The sequence below is a fragment of the Epinephelus fuscoguttatus genome, linkage group LG17 (genome assembly GCF_011397635.1).
Source record: "Epinephelus fuscoguttatus linkage group LG17, E.fuscoguttatus.final_Chr_v1".
Lineage (NCBI taxonomy): Eukaryota > Metazoa > Chordata > Actinopteri > Perciformes > Serranidae > Epinephelus > Epinephelus fuscoguttatus.
The window spans coordinates 41,263,918-41,288,312 of record NC_064768.1 but is presented as its reverse complement, the minus strand read 5'-3'; the positions used below and the strand labels follow the sequence as shown (position 1 = coordinate 41,288,312).

At 44.1% G+C, this 24,395-nt stretch overlaps 1 protein-coding gene across 1 annotated transcript in view; it reads left to right on the top strand.

Annotated features, from left to right (window-relative positions):
- Positions 1 to 24,395, top strand: part of gabbr1b (gamma-aminobutyric acid (GABA) B receptor, 1b) — a 154,847-nt gene that overhangs the window by 122,524 nt on the left and 7,928 nt on the right. The window contains exons 17-23 of the mRNA XM_049602196.1: positions 4,625 to 4,757; positions 8,914 to 9,030; positions 10,710 to 10,817; positions 13,177 to 13,270; positions 13,760 to 13,887; positions 20,423 to 20,551; positions 23,780 to 23,923. Of these exons, the coding sequence (XP_049458153.1) occupies positions 4,625 to 4,757; positions 8,914 to 9,030; positions 10,710 to 10,817; positions 13,177 to 13,270; positions 13,760 to 13,887; positions 20,423 to 20,551; positions 23,780 to 23,923 (853 nt within the window). The remainder of the gene's footprint in view (positions 1 to 4,624; positions 4,758 to 8,913; positions 9,031 to 10,709; positions 10,818 to 13,176; positions 13,271 to 13,759; positions 13,888 to 20,422; positions 20,552 to 23,779; positions 23,924 to 24,395) is intronic.

Genomic DNA, 24,395 nt, shown 5'->3' with positions numbered 1-24,395 from the left:
CGTGAATTTTGAGAGGAAATGAAAATGAGGTTGACATCAAAACTCAAGGTTGGCTCAACAGACATCAATTCCAATGTTGAATAGTTGTTGAATTCTGGTTGGAATTCAAACTGGTTATCTGTTAACACCCTGGGTTGATGTCATCTCTCCAGCACTGGACAGATGTTGAATTTTGATTGTATATTTATATCAATTTGATGTCAACCCCCAACGTTGGCTTGACTTCAATCTGTCAATGTCCGACAGATGTTGAATTTTGGTTGGGAATGAAAATCCAACCCAACGTTGGCTCGACATCAAACTCAGTGTTGGACAGATGTTGCATTGTGGCTGGAATTCAAAATTGGATGTCCGTCAGAACAAAACTTTGGGTTGATGTCAGCCTTCCAGCGTTGACAGATGGTGAATTTAGGTTGGAAGTGAGTATCAACTTGGCATCAAAACTCAAGGTTGACACAACATCAAGTTCCAACATTGGAGAGATGTTGCATCGTGGCTGAAATTCAGAATCTGATATCCATCATAACCCAAAGCTGGACTGACGTCATCCTTCCAGCGTTGGACACATGTTGAGTTTTGATAGAAAATGAAAATCAGGTTGACATTAAAACACAATGTTGGCGCGATCAATTCCAACATTGGATAGACGTTGCATAGTGGTTGAAATTCAAAACGGGATATCTATTAAATTAGGGCTGACGTTTTCCTTCCAATGTTGGACAGATGTTGAGAAGGGGGGAGAGAGAGAGGGAGTGACATGCAGCAAAGGGCCACGGGCTGGATTCAAACCCGGGCCGCTGCAGCAACAGCCTTGTACATGGGGCCCCTGCTCTACCACTAAGCCACCGACGGCCCATTAATCTCAATTTGATGTCAGACCCCAGCCTTGGGTTGACTTCAATCTTCCAACACTGGACATTTGTTGACTTTTTGTTGGTAATGAAAACCGGGTTCAAGCCAAAACCCAGCGTTGGCTCAACATCCCAGCTCAAGGTTGGGTTGATGTTACATTCTGGTTGGAATTCAAAATCAGATCTTTGTCAAATCCCAGCATTGAACAGGTGTTGAATTTTTGTTGGAAATGAAAATGGGGCTGGTATCAATACTCAACATTGGCTACATTAGATAGATGTTGCAATGTGGTTGAGATTCAGAATTGATTATCCATAAAAACCCAACGTCTGCTTGACCTCAACCTTCCAGCATTGGACACATGTTGAATTATAGCTGGAAATCAAAGCTCCCCAATCATAGACATCATTTAAGATCATGTAAGTCCATTTAAAGTTTGAATACTGGACTGAAGTCCGTCTCAGACATAGATCGTTCTGCGTCGCTGTCTTTACCTACTTGTTAGAATGACGCCCAGACAGGTGTAGACAGGTGTTACTGCTGCTCTCAGCTTCATTCAGACATGACAGGACATTTACAGACGGACACAATACTCACACAGTATTTGGTAATATCTGGTGTGTGAGAGGGACCACAGGGACCATTCACAAAAGTGTCACGTAACAAAAATTAAAAAAAAAAAAAAAATGATCAAAGGATTGAATCAAGTTGGTCAAATTAGTAGGTAATATCTTTAAAAAAAAATCTAATTTTTCGTTGCTTACGTGACAGTTAAAATGGACATAACACAGGTGGAGTCAGGTAAAAGACACGAAGCAGTCCAGAGCCAAACCAGTTTAAACTGGAGGCTTCAGTCTGTGAGCCTTAGTTTTTCCTTTTTGTAACCCACCTTCTTTCTTTAGGACCCACACTGAGCCGGGACAACAGCACACCTTTGATATGATGCATTTCTGAGGCGATGTAATCTGTGTAATATTTACAGAGCTCAGTCTGACTGTTGACAGTGACTGTTAGGGCGGCGTGTGTGAGGCAGCAGACAGTTGAATCCAGACTTTATATTCCTGACAAACAGCTAATATCTGGACTGGGTGACAGCAGGAGGATGACAGCGAGGAGATTGGTGTGTGTGTGTGTGTGTGTGTGTGTGTGTGTGTGTGTGTGTGTGTGCGCACCCCGGCCCTCGGAGACAGAGCCTTTGACAGACACAAATATCCGTCTGTGTCTGATAGTGTGTGTATGTGTCTGTGTGCGTATGTGAGTGTATCATAGCACGCCTGTGCAATCTGTTTTTTCAGTCTGACCCAGAGCTTTTTGTTTTTCTATTTTGGTGTGTGTGTGTGTGTGTGTGTGTGTTGATGAGGTCTAAATTTCTTCTCTTGCATATAAAGACGAGGTAAATCCTCCAAAATGTGGAGATGAAAGTGAGGAGCTGAAGAATATAATCAAATGAAGTGTCAGTTGACATGTAGCTGGTAAAAGCAGCTGAAGTGTAAAACCCAGCTCAGACCAAGGACCCATGATGAGACGAGTTGACACAAACAACTACTGTCAACGCTCCGTTCTGCAATGTTGTAAAAAGCTGCTGGCTGACAGGAAGTGACCGCCATGAGACGGCGTATCATCTCTAGTCAACGACTCTCTGTGCTTCTGATCTGTAACGTTGACAGGAAGTGACCACCATGAGACGGCGTATCATCTCTAGTCAACGACTCTCTGTGCTTCTGATCTGTAACGCCGACAGGAAGTGACCACCATGAGACGGCGTATCATCTCTAGTCAACGACTCTCTGTGTTTCTGATCTGTAACGTTGACAGGAAGTGACCGCCATGAGACGGCGTATCATCTCTAGTCAACGACTCTCTGTGTTTCTGATCTGTAACGTTGACAGGAAGTGACCGCCGTGAGACGGCGTATCATCTCTAGTCAACGACTCTCTGTGCTTCTGATCTGTAACGCCGACAGGAAGTGACCACCATGAGACGGCGTATCATCTCTAGTCAACGACTCTCTGTGTTTCTGATCTGTAACGTTAACAGGAAGTGACCGCCGTGAGACGGCGTATCATCTCTAGTCAACGACTCTCTGTGCTTCTGATCTGTAACGTTGACAGGAAGTGACCGCCGTGAGACGGCGTATCATCTCTAGTCAACGACTCTCTGTGCTTCTGATCTGTAACGTTGACAGGAAGTGACCACCATGAGACGGCGTATCATCTCTAGTCAACAACTCTCTGTGCTTCTGATCTATAACATTGACAGGAAGTGACCGCCGTGAGACGGCGTATCATCTCTAGTCAACGACTCTCTGTGCTTCTGATCTATAACGTTGACAGGAAGTGACCACCATGAGACGGCGCATCATCTCTAGTCAACGACTCTCTGTGCTTCTGATCTATAACGCTGACAGGAAGTGACCACCATGAGACGGCGCATCATCTCTAGTCAACGACTCTCTGTGCTTCTGATCTGTAAGGTTGACAGGAAGTGACCGCCGTGAGACGGCGTATCATCTCTAGTCAACGACTCTCTGTGCTTCTGATCTGTAACGCTGACAGGAAGTGACCGCCATGAGACGGCGTATCATCTCTAGTCAACGACTCTCTGTGCTTCTGATCTGTAACGCTGACAGGAAGTGACCACGGTCATGGTGACACCATCAGCCGGCTTGAGTCGAGCTCAGACCGGCCAGTTCACACCGCTGACACTTTTCTCTGCAACGTTCTAAACCTGTTTCGTCTCATCACAAATCTTTGGTCTGACCTGGACTCAACAGTTTAAGCACGTGAGGTTTCAGTCAGTGACTCTATTTCAGGACCAAAATTTAGACTGCAAAGCCTCTGTGTAATTATTGTATACTTTCATGTAATGGGGCAACTTATTACCCTCAGCTAGACATTAGCCTAATAGAGGAGAGGATCGGACCTGCGGCAAGTGATATTTTAGTGGATCAGCTGATGTTCTGTACAACTGAACCAGAGGCGCTGGAGACGATCAGCTTGTGGCACCATTTTGACAAGCATGGAAACACCTCTGTAGACAGCAGGAGAGTGCGTCCCTGAAAAATACCAAAACATGGCAGAGACTAAGCACAGTTTTGTGACGTGAATATTTTGGTACAAACATTTACCCTCCAGTGTGGCAGTGAGCCCTCAGAGATTGACTCAGCAAAGGGAAAATCTACCTCATTTGGCATTTGGTGGATGTTAATTTTGGACCCTGTATAAGAGTCGTCGATGTGTGACTGCTGGAAGTGTTTTTGAAGCATAGTTGATGTCAGCAGTTGAAATGTCTGGTTAAAGAGGAAGTGCTGGGCGTGGTTCAGTTATGTGCAGTGTCAGTGTCAGTTGGTATGTGAGTACTAACAGTACCTAAAAGAAGTTGAGGTCAACCTTCACCCCAGCTGTGCCAGTGGAGCCTCGGCAGGCTCAGGAAAAGAGTGTTTGAGGACGGAGATTTGAGGGTCCATGGAAAACTGGTCCACAGAGTTGAAATGATAGTTGAAGTGTTCGGCCTGGGAACGGTTGAAGAATAAGATCTGTGTCACTGGAAACAGCCAAGTGTTGGTTAAAGCAATGAAAGCACTCAAAATGTCAGCTGTAGTTTAAGATGATGACGCAGCTTACACTCAGGAACAGTTGGTACCATCTATAGATCCTGAATCCTCCCTCTGTTATTATTCCTCTCACTCTGGTATGAGTCTATTGTTTGTGTATTTGTTTATGACGACGTGCATGTTTACAGAAACATAAATGCGTCTCTGCTTCTGCTCCAGGTACATCCAGAACTCTCAGCCTTACCTGAACAACATGACTGCAGTGGGCTGCATGATGGCGCTGGCTGCTGTCTTCCCTCTGGGCATCGACGGCCTACATGTCCACAGGAGGCAGTTCCCCGTCGTCTGCCAGGTACGCTTTGAAAGTCGCTCCAAACACAGTGGTTTGATTTCAAACATACTGCAGAGCTTTTACTGTTGGAAGCAGCTCTGCACACAAGGATTATCATCCCCGACAGTAAACAGTTGATACTGTCCGTCTGTCCAAATCATCACATCAGTCATTTTATGTTTATTGATAGTTGTTTTTTTATTTAAATGTTTTTCAAATTGTGCTCAAAGGTGTCCAGATACTAGAGGAGGGAGTTCATCAGTCTGATCTGCGGAGGTGCAGACGGTGGTGTGGAGGGAGAGTAGCCGTGGGCAGAGTACTCAGCCGTCGGGGGGTTCTGGTGCAGACTGTGGTGGAGGTGATCCTCCCAGCCTCACCTGCTGCTTCCTGTCTGTCAGGAAGTTTGTGATCCACTGACACATGGATCACATTTGTGCCTGTGAATGTGTGTGTATGAACATATTTTTACCAGTTCCACAGCTTTTTGTGGGTAACCATCGGGTACCTGACTCTGGTGCATCATCCACTGATTTGTTTGCAAGGTACAGAAACTGCAGGGGGCCCCGCAGGGGTCCTGTGATGTCCTTCAGCTGGACCAACACCAGTCTCCAACTTAATTCAAAGGATTTAATGACCACAGACGTCAGAGCGATCGGCCTGTGGTCTTTTAATCCTGTGATGGAGGGTTTCTGAGGGACTGACGGGTGAAGCAGGAGTGGACGTCAAACAGCTCCAGTGATCTGTTGATCTGTGTGAAGACAGGGGCTGGCTGATCAGCACAGACTTCCAGACAGGAGGGTGACACGCCATCTGAGCCTGGTGCCTTCCTCATGTGTCTGTGAAAGAGCCGACACACATCCTCCTCACTGAGAGCAGGCCGGGGGTCAGCGGGGAGGAGCGAGAGGAGGAGGTGGTTGTTTGATGTCGGAGCAGGTGAGGAGTGTAAAGGTGGGCCGATCAAACCAGCAGTGAAAAACACTCAGGTCGTCGGCCAGTCGACGGGTCTGAGGGGATCGTTTCATTTAATTAGTGATGTGTCCCGCAGGCTCCTCCACACTGACACACTCCTGTTCTTAAGCTTTCAGCGTAGCTCCTGTTTGCTCCTCTGATCTCTCCTGTCAGCGTGTCTCTGGCCTGGTTGGACAGCAGTCTGTCCGCACCTCTGTAGGTCACTGAGTTTTTTTGTGAAGCAGGATTTATTGTTGTTGTTGGTGCAGAAGGTTTTAGTTGAAGCACAAGATGTCACAGTGTCAGAGTTCATCCAGGTCTGTGTCTGCAGCCTCAGAGACTCTGTAATCAGTGCGGTCTGCAGACCTGCAGCTCCAGCTTTACCTCGCCGGCCCACCTCCTCTGAGTCTTCGCCCCAGTCCGAGCAGATTTTGGAGCAGATGAACCAGAGTGATCAGAGATTCTTCTGAGGAAGCTAATAGGTGTATTTTCTAAAACTGTTCCTCTAAAGCCGATGAGACTGGATCCCTGCTGGACGCCCCCCAGTGACCACGACAACAAACAACACCTGCTGATTCTGGTTTCCACACAGCTCGTTTTTTTACCAGAGCTAAAAAGTTTCTCGTGTAAGTGAAACTACGAGACGTCAAGTGTGATGAGAGGGTTTGAAATCATTCTCTGCAGAGCGTCAGTGTGCTCAGAGTCTCAGATATTCATTATTGGCTTGTTACTTGTGTTTATTGTATAGACATTAATATTCGAGGGGACCACAAACCTTAAAGGGATTGTTACGCTGCGGGGCTAAACCAGGCTGCATCAGCTGAGGCTGACAAGCTCGTAACTTAGTGCCTCGCTACATGATGCATTAGACGTGGCACATGTACCTGGACTTCCCTGGGTGAGTGTGGTCCTTCCTATCTGTGTGTGGCTGACTCTCCACCAGGCTCTTGCTCTCCACTGGACACCTCCCTCGGCCCAGTCCGCCCTCTTCATGGTTGTTCAGAGTGAAGGTCTGTCAACATGGATGACTCATGGTGGAGTGTCAGATGCTTCCTCGGTCTGTTTTTGTCCTCAGAATGTTCTGCCTCCATCATCTTCCTCATGGCATTCCTGTTCAGCACAAAAACCTCCCCAGCACCTAATGAGTCAATGCCACCAACCCCCAGGTGTGACATAAGTGCTGACCCCGCCTCCTAACACCTGCCTAAACCACACCCACATCTACAAGACATTCATTAACCTACCAATAAAGCTGTCATAGTAGGAGAGTTCAGATTTTGTTAAGTGGGTCTGAGGTCAGTGTATTACGTACAGCAGATGGCGGTCCTGAAAATGTCAATGATATAAAGTGTACGTTAAATGTGATGATTAAACGATGTGTAACCCCGTGCCTCCACATATGTCAGGCGTGTATAGACCGAGAGCGTCCTCAATGACTGTAAAACTTAAGTTAAAGCCTGGCACCAATTTAACACCCAGTGCCTTTTACCAGTCTGGTGTGGCTCCATGTTTTAACAAATAAAGGCCTGTCTCAATCAGAGGCCTGCTGTGGTGCCAAGCAGGTCATCTTTATCGAAGTAAACCTGGTTGTTTGTTCACTTTAACTCACTCTGACTCTCCTCATACAGATCTGAAACTCTTTCTTTTTACGCTTCACGCTGCTGCAACTCTTTTAAAATGTTGTTGATGATTTATGGTTTTACAACTCTATGACGTTATGATGACTTTTTATGTGAAGAGCAGTGCTTAAACTGCCCTTTATTAATTTATTATCACTAGTCCATAGCCATTGGTAGCTGTGTCACCTTCTACCTATGCCAGTCCTCAATGCCTATGTGCAGTTTCACATAGATTGACCACGTCAGTGAGTAGAAAAACATGGGACAGACAGAATGACTGACTGACAGAATGACACACTGACAGTTTCCGTGATTATGTACAGCATACCATACCATGACTTAGTCATACCAAACATTAGAAACAACACCAACATTGGTCCACAGGGGGAGCCACAGCGATCGGTCGCATTTTAGCCATTTTGAAGCATTTTTCTGTTGTTATAGCGCCACCCAGTTGCCAATTAGAGTTAAATTTCTCCAGTCACCTTGAGGCGTCCTGTTCTACATATCTACCAAGTTTAGTAAAAATCCATATGGCGGTTAGGCCTAGATAAGAAATGAGCTCTCTAGCGCCCCCATTTTGTTTGATGGGCTCAATAATGGAGGGGTCCCCTCAGATTATGTGTGGTCATATGCCTACAAAGTTGCGTGGTGATGGGTGAAACCCTTGAGATGTTCTACACCTTTATGTGATGAGCCACGCCCCAATATTCATTGCCTTATAGAAGCTCAGTTTTAGGAAGTTTTCCAACTTTTGCCAAGAGGGAACTTTAGATATTGGTCCCTAGATTATGTTCACCCAGTTTCATGCAGATCGCTCAAACTTCCTAGGAAGAGACCCATTTGAAGTGTTTTTCAAAACATTCAAAATGGTGGAAAATCTATATAAGCGGAAGTTATGGGTTCTTGAGGCAAATGTGTTCCTCATGAGGAGAGGCATCTCTGTGCAAAGTTTCATGTCTCTACCACATATGGGGCATGAGATATGCCCATTCAAAGTCTGACATTTCAATGGGTTGCTATAGCGCCCCCCTTTGGCCAATTGATGTAATATTGCTTCATTGGCATCCTCCCATGACCCTCTACCACTGTGCCAAATTTCACATGGATTGACCAAGTCAGTGAGGAGAAAAACGTGGAACACACACACACACACACACACACACACAGAGTTTTCATCATTATATAGTGAGATAATTATTATTATTTTTAATGATGATGATGATGATGATGATGATATCAGTGTGGATTGTTGGCTCCTCTGACACATGAGAGTGTGGTTCCTATCCAGAGGAGATCAAAACAAATCCCTTCTCAGAAAATCTCTGGGCTAAAGCCTGGCAGTGTTCTGGAGTTTTAAGTCTCTGAGCTCTCCTCTTCTGTCTGATGTCTGAGTCTCGTCCACCACAGTAAAGACAGACAGTGTGACTCCTTTATTACAGAGGACAGTTGGAGAGAAGGTTATTTTCACTTCAAGGTCATTTCTGAGAGGCTATTAAACTCAAACAGGCTTAACGACGGAGAGTGACTGAGGAGCTGATGTGATTAATCTGTTTGATATATTAATCAGTTTAATTATGAAGCCTTTCTTTTCTTTTCTTCTCCGTCAGTTCCGCCTGTGGCTGCTCGGCCTGGGTTTCAGCCTCGCCTACGGCAGCATGTTCACAAAGATCTGGTGGGTCCACACCGTCTTCACCAAGAAGGATGAGAAGAAGGACAGGAGGAAGGTAAGATTCAAAACTGTTTATGTTCCAGCAGTGAACAATTAAGTCCAGCGGGTGCATCGCTGCTGAGCCGAGCACGGTTAGATTTCACTTCATCATCACCCCCTTCAAGGGCGAGCTCCGCCGCTGGAGATGATGTATTCCCCAATCATGTGTTATCTTTTTGCATTTACTCTCTGCCCTGCTGCTGCAGTCGGCCCACTGCTCGCCCTTGAGCATTGTGTAGCATCTATTTGTCTTGCTGCCTGCCCGCTGAACTCCTCCAGTCGGTCCCAGTGGTAAAAGGCCTCTCCGAGTCCCCCCCCCCCCTCGTCTCCTGTATGTAAGAGGACATGTCAGACAGGACGTCTCAGAGCGGACGCTCCTGCTGTGAGGCGAGAGCACAGAGATTCAGCCCATCACTGAATATTTATGAAGGTCCTTAGTTGGAGGAAGCCTATCAGGCGGGATTATTTTATCCAGGGCTGCGTCAAGTTCACTTTAACCCTTCAGGCAAAGGCAGCGTTTGTATCTGTGCTGCAGAGCAGAGACCTGCACAGATCCCCTGTTAAAATCACACCCATACCCGTAAAGCTCAGCACCAGAACCGACCTGTTACCGTCATCATGTCTAAGTCAAAGCTGCACCATGATCAAACCCCCCCAGCCTCTCTTTGACTGGATGGTGAAAACATTCAATCGCTGCCAAGTTAGGAAACATGTTAGCATGCTCCTTCCACCACCATCAAACCTCCAAAGGATCCTCCTTGGGTGTCTTGAACTCCATGTAGGAGTCACTACAACTAAAAGAAAAACTGTCACAAGGTCATTTCAGTCCGGCGGCCGCTGGCTGCGAGCAGAGCTAGCTGCTAACTGCTAACAGCCACCGCTGCAACTAACAAACTCCACAAATCCATTCAGCAGCTCCACCATCCACAGTCAGACACACACGGCTGATTATTTACTGCTGAATTACAGCTCACAACTCACACCAACCCAAACATCCTGGTGCAGACTATTTACTGGAGTTTACCAGCCTGTTGTTCATCAGGCATCTGAAGATAACTGCATCAACAAAACTGAAACATAGAGTTTGTCACAGTTTTTATCATCAAGATCTACCCTGTTCTCACTGTCACATGAAGGAGAAACTGCATCTCTGCAAACATTAGCACTGGATGTAAATACTTCATGTGTCCAATATGACAGTAATTTCCTGAACATACAGAGCAGTAGGCTCCACGGCTCTCCGACCACGAGGCCCCTGGCTGTTGCTTTCTAACAAGGACCAGCTGCAGAGTGAAGAATATTCACCGCAGCTGAAAAACCAGAAACTCTCATCTTGTGGAATAATGCAGCAGAATCAATAAGCACTTTATGGTGCTGGACCTGTTCCCACACATCTCTGTGTCGTCTGAATACATAAAGGAACACCTTTATTTATTGACTGAGAGAGGAAGCAGTGTGTTCTCATCAGTGTGGTGCCTCTGTCTCTCCTCCTGTCACGGCCCGGTGCTTTGAGGGCAGATTGAATTGGCTTCAGTTAGTGATGGATCATTGTTTTCTCGTCCAGCTTAGGCTGGTCTATTTATGGCTTCATAAATCCCTCCCTCACAAAATCAGAAAGAGAGGATTTGTGCCTCCTCCTGATCCCTCGCCATGCTGCCGCAGTGACCATCACCCTCCCCCTTTGTTTCCCCGCAGCACCTGGAGCCGTGGAAACTCTACGCCACCGTCGGCGTCCTGCTCGGCATCGACGTCCTGTCCCTCATGATCTGGCAGATCGTGGATCCTCTACATATCACAGTGGAGGTATGATCCCCCAGTGTCTCTGTAAGAAGAGACAAAACATTTTAAATTCCTCCAAAAATTTAATTCATTCATGAGCAGAACTTTATCTGCAACTGTAAAGTATTTGGTGTGTCTAAATAATAAAATAAATAATAATAATGATGAAACAAGTAGATAAATAAATAATTAGATAAATAATTATGGAAGCTTGTGACTGTCAATATAAAAATAAAATCATTTAATCAAAATAAAATGTCAGTGTCTGTTCTGTGTGCATGGAGTGTGACAGAACATTTCAAAATCAATTTTTATTTTCTGAATTACTGCATAAATGGCAATAAAAATAATAAATAATAATTGAAAATTGATTTTCAGTGTGCTCCTAAACATAACACTGCTGAATGAGAAATGGACGTCATTATTTTCAAACTGGAAAACAATGTGTGACCTCAACATTTCAGTTGGAATGATGTCATAAATTTAGCACATTTCATATTAAAATCTCTAAACTGTCAGATTCTTTCAGGTCTCAGGTGAAAATTTAAAGACAAATCAAATCTAATGAAGTTTCTGCATCACAGATTAAATGTCAGTTTTATATTTACTTGATGGTTCAGTTTAACTAATTTAAAGTGTAAATATTCTGTCAAATTTAATTTGAAAAAAAAAGAAAACAGTTTTAAACTAGATTTAATTATCATTACAGCAGTCTTATGCTTAAGAGTATAACAAAAATACTTTTATAAATAAATTATAATAATGTTAATAATAATAATATAGTTTTTATGAATAAAGCATTGACTGTAATTTTGACTATCAATTAATTTGTTGATTATTTTTGTGATTAATTTTTTAAGTCCCACAATAGTGCTGTGTATTTATAACTGGCTCAAAAAAATAAAAATTATTTTAAAATTAATACACTTATAAGTGGAACTTTGTTATGTCAATATAATCATAACTAGGTTGACTGGGCAGAAACAAATAAAGCCAGTAGAATATTAAAATAAAATCTGTAATTATTGAGTGCAGTTTCAAGTTCTATTTTATGTGCATGATGTTTGTTATTTACATATTTTAATCACTGTCAAAGTGAAAAGAATAGCTCCTACTGTAAAAATAATTTTCACCGTACCCCTAAACATGACACTGCAATAATGATAGAAAAGAGTGAGAAATGGACTTTATAATCATTTTCAAGTTGGGAGACAATGTGCCACGTCAACAATTACATTTTCTAGAACATTTCTTGAATGGCAGAATTCTCTCAGTTTCGTAATGGTTCAATGGTTCAAGTTAATTACAAAATTCAGTTTCAAATTTGATTGTAAATTTTCTGTCAGTTGGAAAAAGAAAAGTCAATGTCAAATCAGATTTTATTTTCGTACTGGCAGTGTTATGCTCAAGAGTAAAAGGAAATGTTTAGTTGATTCTGTGAATAAAGCTTTCATTTTTATTTATAGAGCTACAGTACGAGATTTTCACAGTATGATAACCGTCTCAGAAAAGGCACCACGGTATTTCAAAATTTATATCGTTGTCTGTCAGAGAGAGCCTTGAAGGAGTTAAATTGGACGGATTATTTTTGGTTGAACAGACTTTATTACTATAACTGAAACTTGAAACCGTTTTGTTACTGGAAGTGTGTGTGAGAAGTCTTCCCTGTTTTGAAAATAACTAAAATTAAGTTTAGATTCTCCGTCCAGTTGTGTTTATTTTACAGTATCATAGATAAGCGAATGTACATGGTGTGATAACCGTGAATTTTACTGTCACTGCATACCTTGTAATCGCTGTACCGTTACAACCTTAGCTTTAACTAATAATCGAGTCCATCAAAATAAAAATGAAATCTCCAAATCTGAGAATCTGGAATCCAGTAAATAGTTTGCATAATAAATTACAAAATCAGTTACAAAATGAAAAATAATTTAATGCTCTATCAACTGACTAACTGATTAATTAATGAAATATTTTGATATATTTTCATGTGGCGGTGGTTATGCATTTTGAGGCATGTAAATTATAATGAAAACTGGTTTTAAAAATGTTTTATTCTTAGATTGTAATTAGGGAGGCGCAATAATATCGGCACGTCATCTTTGTCGGACGATACCAGCTTTAAAATGAACAGAATCAGAATCGGCCAACGTGCTAATAACATCGGTGTGTCATCAGCATATCGGCAAAACATCCAGTAATGTGCATCCAATGAAAACTGAAATTTCACTTTGATAAAATAATTTCATCTTAATATCAGACGTCACAGGTTTCCATAAAAATAGACTCACCTAAGTAAATACATTTTGATTTCTACTCTTGAAGCTGTGGTGTGTTGCTGTTCTTCACCTGTGTCCTCATGTTGTGTGTATGTCCGCAGAAATTCACCACAGAAGCCCCCAAAGGAGACCTGGATGTTTTGATCCAGCCTTTACTGGAGCACTGCAGCTCAGAGAAGATGAACACCTGGCTGGGTCAGTAGAATATCAACTGACTCCTTCATCACTATTTCTGTCAGTCCTGTTTCTATAAAACAATATAGCAGCTCTTCTTCATGCTTCTCATATCACCGAATCCCAAACTGCGTCTAAACTGACTGCTGTTTCTAAGGTCAGCAGTCCAGCCTATCACATCAAACTGTCTCTCTTTCCATAGCTGATAGCACAGTGGTTCAGCCTCCTGGCGACGCAGGTTCATTACCAGATTATGAGATGTGATTAATTATTCCCTATAGGCTACATCTCAAACAAGTCTCAAGTCATGGTGACTTCAAGACCTGACACAACTGTCCCCCTGGAAGTCAGAAAATCAGTGTAACATAGAGTGTGATTTGAAAAAATGCTAAGTCACTGATATGGCTTCTTAAAAACTTCGTAACCAACTCTGTGAGCACTGTGTGCACTGAGCTGCATCACAGACGGTCCCATCGTTCCTAACAGCTGCCGTCTCGTCTGTCTCTGTAGGTGTGGTGTATGGTTATAAAGGTTTAATGCTGCTGCTCGGCATCTTCCTGGCCTACGAGACCAAGTCCATCTCCACGGAGAAGATCAATGACCATCGAGCTGTGGGCATGGCCATCTATAACGTCGCTGTGAGTTCACTGAGTTCTGTGTGTGTGTGTATGCCAAAGCCTGTGACTGAAAGGACCATCCATCCATCCATCCGTCTGTCCATACATCCATCCATCCATCTGTCTGTCCATACATCCATTCCCATCCACTTATCCGGGGCTGGATCACAGGAGCAGCAGGCTAAACAAAGTATTCCAGATGTCCCTCTCCCCAGTGACAATTTCCAGCTCCTCCTGGAGGACCGTTCCCAGGCCAGATATACTCCTTCCAGCGTGTTCTGGTCCACCCTCGGGCCACCTACCAGCTGGACATGCCCAGAAAACCTCTAAGAGGAGGCGCCCACAAGTCATTTTGATCATATTCCTGAACCCTTTTCGACTTAAACGTCCAGTGTGTCGTCTTTAGGGGAACCTGTTGGCAGAAATGGAATAAAATGCCCTGTTTGCACCAAACCCTTTCAGTCCAGTACCTTTGGAACCAACAGTAACCCCTCAGACATGGTACCTAGACCTGTGTAGTAGTAGTAGTGGTCTGTGTAGTGTTTCCAGTGATGTACCACTGTGGGATGATCTCAGAAATAAATCTGGAGAGGAAATGTTCCTGAGCTCTGAGCCTGGGCAGCTTGCCTCTCTGTCTGGAGATATAAACATACATATACTATATGTATACATATATATATATGTTCACCATATGAAGAGGCTGATTAGTGTTTGTGTTTGTGGCTGAAGCTGTTGGCAGCCAGACTAATGTGTTTGTCAGTGGCGTGCCGCTCTGCAGGCGCTGTGTTAGTCTGCAGACTTGGTCTTTCACTTCCAATCCTTCACCAGCACAGCCTCGCTCAGCTGGCGAGTTTACTTTTCCTTCGACCTCTCCTCTTTCGTTTCACGCTCTGCTGGAAAGCTCTGCCGTCCTTGGTGGCGAGGCTCACCTCCAGCCCAATTTGTGGGGCTTAAATGAGGGCGAAGCCAGCCGGTGGGCTCTGCAGCAGCCCGGGAATGTGTGCACCAAATGACGACAGTGTCACGTGCACGAGGCTCTGCAGCGTGCCCAGAAAACACAGAGACCTGAACTGACAGCGCCGTGATGTGTCCTCATCATCAGGAATAAAGTCACATGTCAGAATCCCTCACAGATACATGTTTCACAGTCTGTTCTGTACACACACACACACACACACACACACACACACACACACGCACGCACTGGCTTCTTTTTGTGTGTGAATATAAGTGCAATGATTATTTGATTATTTACGTCAGATGACAGATAATTAATTGTTTGAGTAACTTTTCAGGTAAATAATATCCAGCACCAAATACGACCCTGTTCCAGCCTTTTATTGGTAAAGTTTCTGCTTTTCTAATGCAGTCACAGAATGCTAAATATCTTTATGTGTTCAACTATTAGTTCGACAAAACAATTTGAGTTTCCCACCTCAGGCTGTTGGAAACTGTGACTGGAATTATAATATTTTTTCTAACATTTAACAGACAAAACGATAATCTGAGCAGCCAGACTCCCCCTGGGTCAGGTACAGGTGAGTCTGTGAGCTGTCAAAGTGAAGCTCGGAGGGAGAAAACCAAACTTTCAAACACAGTGAAAATCAAAATGAGCCAAATTTCCCACAGCGATTAGTACAGAGAAGTTGAAGCTCCCCCACAAACAAAATGCTCCGTCCTCGCTTCTTCCTGAGTGTGTCTGATTTATGCTGCTGTCATGATGGCACAACACACATGAGCCCGTCTCCACCAAACCCTTTCAGTCCAGCGCCTTTGGAGCCAGCAGTGAGCCTTCAGACATGGTACCTAGACCCTCGGTGTGTTCAGACAGTCCTCTTAAATGTGGGCGGGGTTGTTGTCACTCACTGCTCCGTCCAGCACTCGCTGTATTTCCTCATCAGCGGTGACACAGATGGAAGTCTGCACCTGGTTTATCGTCCACAGAACGAGGCTGCACGCCCACATTTTCACAACAAAATAGAACAGGCTGCAGTGAGAGTCTCTCTCCATGGGATATTTAAAATAGCAGCTTTGTGCATTTAGTCCTTCTCAGGCAAGCTCAGGGGTTTAGTGTTGCTGTAGCCCACAGGAAGTGAGGATTAGAATATATGACCTTCACATAATCCGCTCCAAATGAATCTATATTTTTAAAGTCATTACTAAAAGTGTGTGTCATATAAAAACTAAAGTGATGGTCAAAGTTGTCACAGTGAAATTTAAGGTGTGCTGATGGATTCACGTCATCAACTCATGCATTGAGTAACATTACAAGTTAACGTTCCACCTTAAAAGTTGCCGGCAGTCGGCCCAGTGAATGAAGTTATTTTTTTCTCTTTCATTTTATAGTTGTAGTTTACTGATGTATGAACAGAGGTTACATAAAACCAGAGTGAGCGTCCTCTACTGACCAATCAGACTGCAGTGTTCACAGCTCCACCTTTTAGTACCAGATCTGTGTGCTAGGTACCCCAACAGAGGGGGGACCAAACATGGGGACGCTAAGGAACGCTGCTGTTGGGACCATCCACAACTTTCACTGTGGAGACAGGAACACTACGTATCAAACTGAACTGAACTGCTCGGTGGACATGGGGTTTTACAAGTTGGTAGATTTTTTTTTATTCACCAAAAAGTACTTGCTAGCGTCCAAGCCTTGAGGCAACAAGGCCGCAGGAGTTGTTGAAAAAAACCTGAGTTTTTATTTACCCAAAAAGAAGCATAAAAAATGACAAACCAATAACTGAACAGCTCGGCCAGGGGTCGGCAACCTTTACTATCACAAGAGCTGTTTTTGCCAAAAAGCTCTCAAATAATCTGCCTGGAGCTGCGAAAGATATTTGAGCCTCATAATGAAGGTGACAGGAAGTCTGAATTCACCCATTAACATCACTAACAGGTCTAAATGAGCCTGCATTGACATGTTTGACCACAAGGTGGCGACTCCACAGTGGCTTTTATGATTGTTTGGTACTTACTTTGAGGGTTGGTGGTGAAAGCAAACACTATCAGGTAACCTCAGCCCATAGGAGCTTGGGTTGGGAACCGGAGGGTTGACGGTTCAAGTCCTTGTCCGGACCACACATGGAACGTGGACTGGTAACTGGAGAGGTGCCAGTTCACCTCCTGGACACTTCTGAGGTGCCCTGGAGCAAAGCACCAAACCCCCAACTGCTCAGGGCGCCTGACCAGGGCATTTGTGCATGTGTGTGTATTCTGTGTGTGTGTGTGTGTGTGTGTGTGTGTGTGTGACAACAGGGTGAAGACATTGAATGTCCCCCTCAGAGATTAATAATTAAAGTATGTCCTGTTATCATGATGATGATAAATCTGAGATAAACTGTATCCAGCACATCATACTGTCAGTGCAGCAGCTCTTTTCCTTTGTGTTCAGTCTGTGTCTTTGGCTGTGACCAGGTTCCTGAAGGATTTTCAGCTGCTCAGTGTGAATATATCTGACACTCTCCCCTCAAGTGTTCTTCAAAGACGCACCGCTCTGTGTGTCTATAATTGGCCGGGCCTGTCCGCTCTGTCACGGCGCCAGATGAAGCAGTCGATTGTTGAGCTTTTTTAATGTGTATCCAAGAACAAGAAGTTCTTTCAATGCAACCACATTTCACTCGACAAATCGCAAAGTATTCCGCTCTGCATGACAATTTAGGAGACAAGTGAGGCGTCTGCTGCTGGTTTGAAACGCCATTCTCTTTCCAGCCGGTCTCACATGCGCACACACACACACACACACACACACACACACACACACACACACACAAAGTGGCTTTTTAATCAGAAGCATCTCCAGTACGGCTGATTCTGTGATTTTCATTCCCGCTGTCGTATTTTAATTCATCTCTGAGGATTATCCATTATGCACTGAACCCAATTTAAGCCTATACTGAGTGGGTGAAATGCAAATTGGTTCAGAGAGAGAAAGTGTTTATCTCTGTGTTTTCTCTCGTCCTCCTGCTTTGGTCTGCTCTTCCTAAACGACTGGCCTGTCAGACGCACTCTCTCTCTGAAACAAATTAGTTTGATCCTGGTGCTGCGATCTGCAAATGTTGGTTAACTCCAGGATCTATTTTTGGGATCGTCGACATGTTTCAAAAATCAAAAGTGGCTGCCGGCTCCTTCTGGAACAGGAAGTGGTCCATGATTCATATGGACTTATTCTGTGGGAGGAAGTAGATCCAGGAAAGTATCGGGGCGGCAGTAGATCAGTCCGCAGGGACCTGAGTTTGGAACCGAAAGGTCGCCGCTCAAGTCCCCGTCCAGACTAAGCATGGAGACTGGACTGGTACCTGGGGCCAGTTCACCTCCTGAACCCCCAACTGCTTGATTATCCAGAGTAACAGAGACACTAGCATCTTTTACACTGCCTGTTCAAAGCAGGAATATCACGTCGCAACCCACCACGGGAGATTTAAAAAGCAGCTGATAGCAGTTAGCAGCTAACTCAAAGAAGAAGAGGCACAGCAGCTGTAAACGTCTGTAAAATGAGAAAACCATACGATTCAGGAGCACCTTACCCTCCATATACCCGCCATATAACAGGGACCTTAAATGACTGTTATGGTTTATAACGTGTATGCTTTACATCACAGGAGAGACCGACACTGTCATGCCTGTTTTGACCGTGATGCCAGCATGCTGTCTGAAATCACACACTGGAGCTGTCACATATTGTCGTTTGGTTCAACACATTCTCACTCCGACCTCGTCACAGATCGACGTCTGGTCAGGTACTGTCCACGTCGTCATACGACGTTAATAATGATCAACGATGTCAAAGGCTTTAGAGAAATCAAGACAGATCACACCAGTGAGTTTTCCATGTTCAGAAGCAGTAAACACGTCATTTGTGACTTTCAGAAGAGCTGTAGTTACTGAGATATTAGAGTCTGGCTGGATGGATGGACACACAGACAGACAGGTGGACACACAGACAGACAGGTGGACACACAGACAGACAGGCTGCAGACTGTAGAAACAGTCCATCTCCAGATGAATAACGGTGTTCAGAAATGCTATTTGTTCCAGTGAGGTTGGCGAAATCAACGAGACGAGTTGTGTGAGCACAGAGGACAGGACTGTGTTTGTGCGTCGCCGTGTGTGTTTGTGCGTCGCCGTGTGTGTTTGTGCGTCGCTCTGTGTGTGTGTGTGTGTGTGTGTGTGTGTGTGTGTGTGTGTGTGTGTGTGTGTGCAATGACACAGCAGAGAAAACATGGCTGCTGCTGGTCTCAGCCTGCTGCTTCCATTCTCCGGTGTGGATGGGATTTTTCACACAGAGGTGACTGACTGTTGATCAGTATGTATTGATGTCCAGCCTCACCTCCACCTCGCTTATGTTTCATTTGATTTCATGCTCAGTCTCTGTCTCTGTCTCTTCCTGCCACCTCTGTTCAGTCTCAGTCTCTTTCTGATTTGGATTCAACTTTCTGAGGACGACAGGAGTGAAACCTGCACGGCCAAGTCGACCACACACACACCGCATTTATGAAGCTGTTCTTAAAGCTCCAGTGTGAAGGATTCAGGGGGATATATTGGCATTAATGGGATATATAATAATAAGTCTGTTTTCTTTAGTGTGTAATCTGCTGAAAATAAGAATTGGTGTGTTTTCGTTACCTCAGAATGAGTCGTTCATCCACCGAGATCATCATGTTGCACTGCCATGTTCCTACAGTGGCCCAGAATGGACAAACCAAACACTGACTCTAGATAGAGACATTCACATTTTCGCTTTCTCCACGATGAGCAGTGTCAGAAAAACACTAATTTTTGCTGCTTTATTCAGTGTGTTTACAGGTTTAAATCAGCTGGTCTGTTTGTCTTGGAGCAGACGGGCGGCACGATGGTGCAGTGGTTAGCATTGTCGCTGTTGTTGAATGTGAGTGTGAATGGTTGTCTGTCGCTATGTGTCAGTCCTGTGATAGTCTGGTTACCTGTCCAGGGTGAACCCCGCCACCCTCCCTGTGACCCCTGACAGGATAAGTGTTACAGAAAATGAATGAATGAAATGAGTTTCAACTGGCTGCCATCTGCAGTTCTCACCACCAGCTGCCACTAAATCTGACACACTGCATCTTTAATGCAGATCGATGTACGTGTCATTTCTCTGTTTTTGTCGGTAGCTGTTAGGTTGGAGGAGCAACACCGCGGTAAAGTCAGAAAACATATTCGGCTTTTGCAGTGTGGATAAAAGTATTCCAGTATTCCAGATGAACCACTAGAGGGCAGCAGTATTCAGCTTTATACGAATGAGGAGGTCGTTTGTGTGTTTGGTTTTCAGACAGGATTCTGTCCAAAGCTTTAACTTCTAATTACAACTCAACAAAGAGACTTTAAAGCATAATTATAGTTCATTAGAATTTGAGTCTTATTTTCGTTTGGCCGTCATCTTCATCACTCACAATAACATCATTTATCTTAAGAATAAAGTCTTGTCCTGGTCTGTGGTGTCTACAGTACTTCCTGTTCCTTGGTGACCTGACAGGTACGCAGTGTCTTCCTCTGTAATAACTAACAAACTAAATGTTCCCTCTCCCGCTGCCTCCCTCAGGTGCTGTGTATGATAACAGCTCCAGTCACCATGATCCTGTCCTCCCAGCAGGACGCCTCCTTCGCCTTCGCCTCCTTGGCCATCGTCTTCTCCGTCTACATCACCCTGGTGGTTCTGTTCGTCCCTAAGGTAAACGCAGAGCGCCGTCCTCCTCTCGTCGGCTCCTCCCTGCAGATTACAGCGGCAGTTTAAGTGTCAGACATAATGGATTGCCTCTCATCAGGGATCTAAGTCATCTGAGCCGGTGTAATATATCACATAATGACCTGTAGATTGGCGCTGCCTTGCTGTGTCAGCATCAGTATGTGCTCGAGTCTTCACCAGGCAGCTGTGCTGCTGTCGCCATGGGCGGTCGGTGTGTGTGTGTGTGTGTGTGTGTGTGTGTGTGTGTGTTAATTTACTCCTCCAGAGACCAGGTGATTATTAAAGATTTTACAGAGAGGAGAGAGTTCAGGGTCGTACACTATGTGGCCAAAAGTATGTGGACACTACTGTCCTCATACTGCTGGGTGTGATGATGAAGAAGAACACTGGCCAACCATCTTTCTGCGGACCTTGGGGACACTCTGAAGATGAGTTCCCTGGGAGTGCAGGTCACAGGCGTGTATGCTTTAACCAGGTCTGACAAGTACTGTGGTGCAATGCCATTCACAACTTTATATGCAGGCAACAGCACTTTAAAGTCTGCTCTAACCTTTGCCGGAAGCCAGTGGAGTAATGTGCTCATAGAACACGAGCTGCTGCGTTCTGTAACATCTGAAGACCTGGAAAACTCTTGTTTGTCAAACCTGACAGAAGGGCATTACAATAATCTAGCCGTGATGTGACAAAAGCATGAATAAGGATCTCAGCACCCTTAAATTAAAGGATAGGTCGAATCTTAGTGATGTTACTTAGGTGAAAAAAGGCCACTCTGGTCACCTCCTTTATATGAAAATCAAACGAGAGGGACTGATCAAGAAGCACACCAAGATCTTAACTCTGTCACTGCAGTGAATCACAACATCATCCAGAGACAAAGTAAAATGCTCATACACATGCTTTAGTTTAGCAGGACTGATGATCATCATTTCTGTCTTAGCCGAGTTAAGTAACAGGAAATTTCTAGATCACCATCCCCTAACTGCAGCTACGTCTCAAGTTTAGTCAAATCTGACCCATTTTGAAGGATAATAGGCGTAAACAACTGTAAATCATCTGCACAACAATGACAAGATCCCAAATGAACGTAAAATCTGACCCAAGGGTGCCAAGTAGAGAGAAAATAGCAGTGGGCCGAGTACAGACCCCTGTGGAACCCCCACGACCAACAGCATGCGGTTCAGAGAATGTGACTGAAATTCTTGTCATTTTTTTATGTGACTGCTGCTGATGGAAGGTTGAGACAGACACAAGCAATCACTGCTGCATTTTTCTAGTTTTCCAAATATCTCAGTGTTGTGATCATTTTATTTCTGGCGTTGTATCGTTAGGTGGGAAATGTGTGTATCCCTAATGACATCGACCACAGATATCCTCCCTGCGCAATCTAAACTGTAGCATTTCATTCACTCACTGAATATTTCTCTGACCTCATTTTGTTTCCACCATTTTCTCCTCTGATTCAGAAACACTTAAACCTCTTGAAAGTCCTCCTCCCCCCTCCTAACAGTTTTACACCGTAGGAGCTCTTTTAAGGTCTGAGATGCTCTGTGAATAACTTTTATCTTTACCAGGTCTTATCTTTAAGGGGAAATTCTAAGAATGTTATAAAAATTTCGTCTTGCTTCAGATTTACACAGAAGGAATGTGACTAACCTGACAAAGGGTGTTTTTTGACCAGCATTCTTTGATGAAAGGATTCTCAGTGTTTGGAGGTAAGAAACTGAATCAAACCAAGAAGGAGATGTGGGTTTTCCCCCTGCTGCCCTCAAACAACCTCCGTTATATCTTCACGGAATCATCAGCCTGAAAGCATCCTCCACATTATCTCTGTCTGATGTAGTTTACTTGTTGTGTGAGTGAAGCTCTGCTCCTTTCCCCTAAAATGGAGTGAAAGCTGAGGGCAGGTAAAGACATCATGCCCACCAGGGATACTCTCTGTATCAGATGTAAATGATTTCCTGTATCTGAGGGGGAAAAGCTGAAGGTGAAGCTCGCTAAAAACACGTGTGGACGTCTCTTTGACTGGATGGTGAAAACATTCAATCACTTCCAGGTTCGGAAACATGTTAGCATGCTCCTTCCACCACCATCAAACCTCCAAAGGATCCTCCTTGGGTGTCTTGAAGTCCAGACACTGGTGGTCGTGGTGGCTGATGAGTTTGAGACTTAAAGGCTGATGAGTCCGATGAATCTTTGAGGTAGAGGGTGGGCACAGCATGAAAGCACTACCAGCAGAAAGAGGACCATATTTAAAACACGAAGCAGTACAGCAGTAAATACAAAGTATTTTCAAGTCAAAAGGCTCGAGTCCAAGTAAGGTCAGAAATCATTGGTGTCAAAGTCCAAGTCGAGTTGCAAGTCTTTTCTGATTTTGTTGAGTCAACTTTAAAGTCTTCAAACTTGTGACTCGAGTCAACACCTCTGGGAGAGTTAGTCTCTACTGGAGATGCAGCGATATACCAGTTTTAAGGTACTATGATGTAAAAGTTGACGGTAATCATACCGTATACATTTGCCAGTGCAACTGGACGGAGAATCTCAGCTTTATTTTAGTTATTTTCAAAGGGGAGACTTTTAACGTCCATTAACAACATGGTTTCAAGTTCAAGCAATTATAGTAATAAAATGTTTCTTAAACCAACAATAAGCCTTCAGTTTTATTGTACCATGAAAATCTCTAACCGTTGCAACCCTACTGCCCACGACTAAAAGTGTGATGAGCACAGAAAGAGCCACATTATTATATGAAAAACAATCTGTGGAGTCAATTTTAACTTCAACATGTAGAGCTAGTCATTGGCTGGGTTGACCCGAAGAGTCGCAAAGTATGCTCAACATTTAAAGATAGATTCATGCTCTCTAAATATACAATTAGACAATAAGAAAATCTGAAAAATTATATAGTATAAAAAGATTATTTCAAAATCAAATACAAATAGTACCACCGTCCCTGAACATGAAGATCAGACTAAAACAATGAGTGAAGGGTCAATGTGACGGCACAAGCATGGTTAATATCAGGACGTATAATCCTAGACCCCGAATATTCCTCAACAGACACCTGGGCCCAGGAAGAAATAACCATATTAATTACATATAATCAGGTCACAGGCCAAAATATGTCAACGTAAATTATGTTCAGTCCAAAAGGAGGCCTGGTGAACTCCTTCAGTGACAGCTGATCCTTCATGACAAGATGTATCTGCTTTGCAGATGCGGCGTCTGATCACACGGGGCGAGTGGCAGTCAGATGCTCAGGAGACCATGAAGACCGGCTCGTCCACCAACAACAACGACGAGGAGAAGTCCAGACAGCTGGAGCGAGAGAACAAGGAGCTACAGAAGATCATCCAGGAGGTCAGACAAGCCTTTTCTCTTTGTCACAGGGTTTTATAATTCTTACTTTCCTTCATATTCAGCAGGTAAATCGCTTCAGTATGTAATAGATTGGATCTTTTGAAGTAGGGCTGTACGGGGTACTTCTTCTTTGGTCAAACTGTCACATCCAAGGTCGCCAACAGACGTGTGTGTGGAGGCAGAAATCTCCCTGACAGATATTTTAAAACCTGGTTAAATGCCAAACTGTTGGCAGGGACCAAGTCCACCAGATGAATGCGAGCAAGTGTTTTTAGTAATGTGTTTAAACTGACCCTTTGAGCCATGTTTGGGGAATCAGTCTAAAACAAGCCCGGTATGTGCCGATCCCCATTCTCCAGTGTTTCCAGACAACTCCCAGATAAATTAAAACATAAGCCCACCATGAAAACAGTCTTAGAGGATTAGAGGATTTGTCCCTGGAGAAGATTGTTGAGTCGTTGTTACCGTTTGT